The sequence below is a fragment of the Myotis brandtii genome, unplaced genomic scaffold (assembly GCF_000412655.1).
Source record: "Myotis brandtii unplaced genomic scaffold, ASM41265v1 scaffold825, whole genome shotgun sequence".
NCBI lineage: Eukaryota > Metazoa > Chordata > Mammalia > Chiroptera > Vespertilionidae > Myotis > Myotis brandtii.
The window spans coordinates 2,762,029-2,766,474 of NW_005371349.1; the positions used below are offsets into that span (position 1 = coordinate 2,762,029).

At 51.1% G+C, this 4,446-nt stretch overlaps 1 protein-coding gene across 1 annotated transcript in view; it reads left to right on the forward strand.

The window, feature by feature from the left end:
* The first annotated feature begins 3,457 nt into the window (after nucleotides 1-3,457).
* HID1 (HID1 domain containing) overlaps nucleotides 3,458-4,446 on the forward strand; it is a 19,049-nt gene continuing 18,060 nt past the window's right edge. The window contains exon 1 of the mRNA XM_014531751.1: nucleotides 3,458-3,548. Within this exon, the coding sequence (XP_014387237.1) occupies nucleotides 3,516-3,548 (33 nt within the window). The 5' untranslated portion in view covers nucleotides 3,458-3,515. The remainder of the gene's footprint in view (nucleotides 3,549-4,446) is intronic.

The following is a 4,446-nucleotide window of genomic DNA, read 5'->3' on the forward strand; positions in this document are numbered from 1 at the left end:
CTGCAGCTTAGGCCTGCTCTCCGCTGGCAAGTGGACATCCCCTGAGGGCTCCTGGGCTGCCAGAGGAATGTCTGATTGCCAGCTTAGGCCCAATCCCCCGGGGAGCAGGCCTAAGCCAGCAGGTGGTCATCCCCTGAGGGGTCCCAGACTGGGAGAAGGCACAGGCTGGGCTGAGGGACCCTCCCCCCAGGGCACAAATTTTTGTGCACCGGGCCTCTAGTAAACCAAATAAAGAGACAAACGTATTTAAAACGGTGGTAACGTTTTAGGGAACACCAGGGGCTGAAATAACAACCACTGGGGATGGGAAATCTGTCAGGAAAAGAGGCTTTAAAGATAAGACCCCTGCCTGGCCGGTGTGGCTCAGTGGTTGAGTGTCGACCAGAAGGTCAGGGTTCGATTCCTGGTCAGGGCACATGCCTGGGTTGCGGGCTCGATCCCCAGTAGGGGGTGAGAGGGAATGGTTCTCTTTCATCATTGATGTTTCTATCTCTCTCTCCCCTCCTCTCTCTGAAATCAATAAAAAAGTATTAAAAAAAAGAAAAAGATAAGACCCCAAGGATGAGAAGGGGACAGGCACACGAAGAGGAGGAGGAGGAGGGCTGTCCCAGGCAGAAGGAACAACCTGTGCAGAGATCTGGGGCAGCAAGCTCAGGGGGTTTGAGGACATATGAGAAGATCAGTGTGTGGAGCTGGGACTCCAGGGGAGGGGAGCACATGGGCTGGGAGGTCACCGTGCAGCCTGAAGAAGTTGTTCCCAGCAAAGGACTCTGCGGTGCTTTCAGTGGGGGAGTGTTGCGAGCTGCACTTTACAGCTGCCCGCTGTTCTGCAGAGAAGAGATTAGAGGGGGCAGGCGTGGAGGCTGCTGTGGATGGGGGACAATGGGGCTCTGGCGAGGGGGGCAGTGGAGATGATACATGTTTGGGGAATAACATCAAGACACAGAGATGGATTGGACTTGGGGTGGCAAGAAGAGAGGCGTCAAGGGTGACACTGATTTGGGGGGAAGTGCCCTTTACTGAGATGAGACTTAGAGACAAAGGTTGGGAGAGAGAAGGAGGGGGTTTGGGGGGATGGAGTGTGGAGAAGAGAATCACCCACAATGTGGCAGTTTGTTTTCTTTACATTTTAAAAATCCTCACCCGAGGATACGAGGGTGTGTTTCCTGAGGATGTGTTTATTGATTTAGAGAGGGAGGAAGGGACAGAGAGAGAGGGAGAAACATTGGTGATTGGTTGCCGCAACCTGGGTATGTGCCCTGACCAGGAATTGAACCGGCGACCTTTCAGTGCACAGGCCTACACTCAACCAACTGAGCCACACTGGCTGGGGCTCAGACACCTTTTCTGTTTTGCATCCTTTGGGACGCTCACTCTCAGAAACCGGGGCCTTGCTGTGCGAGGCCCAGGCCACACAGTGGGTGGTCCCATGCTGATGATTCCAGATTCAGCCCCCGCTGAGCCCCATCTTTACGGCCTCCCGACATGCCAGGTGTGAGTGAAGAAGCCTCCAGGTGGTTCCAGCACCCAGCTGTGCCGAGTTAACCCCTCCCCTGGCCATTCTAGTCTCCCCTGCTGAGACCCTAGCAGGCTGTGGAGCAGGCACGAGCCCCCGCAGCTGAATTACTGACTGCTTCATTTATAACAGTGATGGCGAACCTATGACACACGTGTCAGAGGTGACACGCGAACTCATTTTTTTGGTTGATTTTTCTTTGTTAAATGGCATTTAAATATATAAAATAAATATCAAAAATATAAGTCTTTGTTTTACTATGGTTGCAAAGATCAAAAAATTTCTATATGTGACACGGCACCAGAGTTAAGTTAGGGTTTTTCAAAATGCTGACACGCCGAGCTCAAAAGGTTTGCCATCACTGATTTATAACCATGTTTATGGTTTTACGCCAAGTTTGGTGGGGAAGTAGCAATAGTACCTAGAATATGCATCCAACGGACAATCAAGATCCCACATCCCCATCATCACCTGCATCCTTAGTCACCATATCACCGGTGACTGCCTACGGTCAACCCTCATCCTCTCTCGCCTCCCAACTGGACTCGCTGTGTTCAGCCACTGTCTCTCCTGCAGCAGCCAGAATGACTTTGCTAAGACATAATGACATTATTCCCCTGCTTCGAAGGCTCCTGTTGCTCAGAGAATGAGATAAAAGCTCCCTAACAGGATGCTCTGGCCCTGGCCTGTCTCAAGCTGTATCTCTTGTCGCTCAGCATTTGCTCCAGCTGGTTGTCCCAGGCTCTCTATGCTCTGGGCCTTCCTTCTGCTCCCGCTCTCTCCACCTGCCTGGATGTGGGACATGCTCCATTTGCCCTTTCCAACCTCTTTCCATTGTCTCCATCTGCTCCATGCCCGGGGGCTGAAGCTTTTATGGGCTGCACCTGTGGGTCATTTGCTCTCTTGTTGTCTGTGGGTCCACTGGTGGGGAGCACCAGCAGGAAATGGAGGGGGAGAAGAGTGAAGGTGGGGGAACCAGAGAGGAGGGAACCCGATTCTGGGGTGCATCACCTGAGAACCGCCCTCTCACAATCCAGGACCTCTTGGGGGATGTCGAAGAGCCAGTTTCTGCCCCATCCTCCCAGGCCAGGCCGAGGGACCCCACCTCTAGTAGGTATATAATGGTTATCATATTGTGGTTTCAATGTGGATCTCTTTAATGCCTAAGATTCAGAGTTTTATTATTAAAAAAAATTTTTTTTTATTGATTTCAGAAAGGAAGAAATAGGGAGAGAAAGATTGAAACATCAATGATGAGAATCATTGATTGGCTGCCTCCCGAGCCCACAACCCAGGCATGTACCCCTGACTGGAATTGAATCCGGGACCCTTCAGTCCCCAGGCCGGCACTCTATCCACTGAGCCAAACCAGCCAGGGTAGAGTTTTATTTTTATTTTTTAATTGATTTCAGAGAGGAAGGGAGAGGGAGAGATAGAAATATCAATGATGGGAGAGAATCATTAATTGGCTGCCTCCTGCACGCCCCCTACTGGAAATCAAGCCTGAAACCCTTGGCATTTGCCCTGACCAGGATTTGAACCGTGACCTCCTGGTTCATAGGTAGATGCTCAACTACTGAGCCGCTGTGGATGGGCAGATTCAGAGTTTTTAATGTCACTCTGGGCTGGACTAGAGTTGGCTGCTTTGTAGAGTGGATTGAATTTGTTTTTTTAATGCCAAAGAAAGGTGTCATTCATTCGTTATCTCAGAGCGATCAGCAAAGCCATGGAGCCTGCCCAGGATTTCATCCAGGGCAGGGAAAACACAGCCCTGGAGCAAGGACAGACCTGCTCTGTCCAGTCCGCTCACCCAGTGACATGCTGACACCCTGTCCCCTCCTTCCCGCCTCCACACCGGTCCTACTCTGCCTTTGCCACCCCTTTGCTGCCTCAATGGTGCATCCCTCATTTTTCAGCTGTGGAATTCCTATTGAAGCTGAATTTCACCTCCTTTTGAAGAATCTGGGATTTTCAGAAGCTTCCAGACATAGCATGCAAGATGATGTTACAGAAAAGTGCAACCTCTTTTGGGGTGAGTTGAATTTCCTTTTTTTTTTTTGCTTTTCTTCTTACTAGTTGTGTGATTTTGGGCAAGTAACTTAAATGTTTTGAGCCTCAGTTTCCCAAAATGGGTAATGTGGATCATACTTACCTCAGAGGTAGGATTCTGTTGTTAGCGATATTGTCGTCACATTATTATTATTAATTACTTCTATTACTACTACTTTGCCTCTATCAAAGGCTCACTGGTTGAATCACGGCTGATTCTTTTCTTGATTCTCTCCCTAGATAATTGCTCATTAAGAATAGGCCCTGTGACTTAAGCCCCTGTGCTCCCATTCTTGACAGTGTTGCTAAATACCAGTCCCTCAACACATTTGTTGAAATGGACGGACTTACAAGGATTTTCAGGGAAGGCAGGTGGCCAGAAAGGAGCTGTGGGACCCAGAGGGACTCCAGTTCTCATCAGACTCCCGCGCTGCTTTCCTGGAGCGGCCACTGAGTCCGCCTTCCTTGCGCAGAATGGATGGCTGAGCCCGGGCTGTCTGGACACGTGGGTTTCACAGGCCAGAAAAAGGGGAACCACGAGAGCAGATACTAAATAATAGTAATAATAATAATTAAGAAGAAGAATGGGGAGAACAGGATTGACAAGGAAGAAACTCAAGGGAGAGAGCTGGCTGAGAAAGTGTGGGCCCAGTGATGGCGTGGGGGCCAATGTTGAGGGCGGGGACTGGGAGGATCGCGGGCCCTGGGGCTGGGGCGGGAATGGGCGATGGAGCGGGGACAAGGCTCGGACGCAGAGGGAAGGGCAAGGAGGCATCGTGTCCAGCTGAGTCGGAGAGGCAGACCCCGGAGTGGACAGTGCCTCCGAGGCGGCAGGTGCTGGGGGGCGGAGCCACTAAGGGGCGGGTCCGACGGGGGCGGAG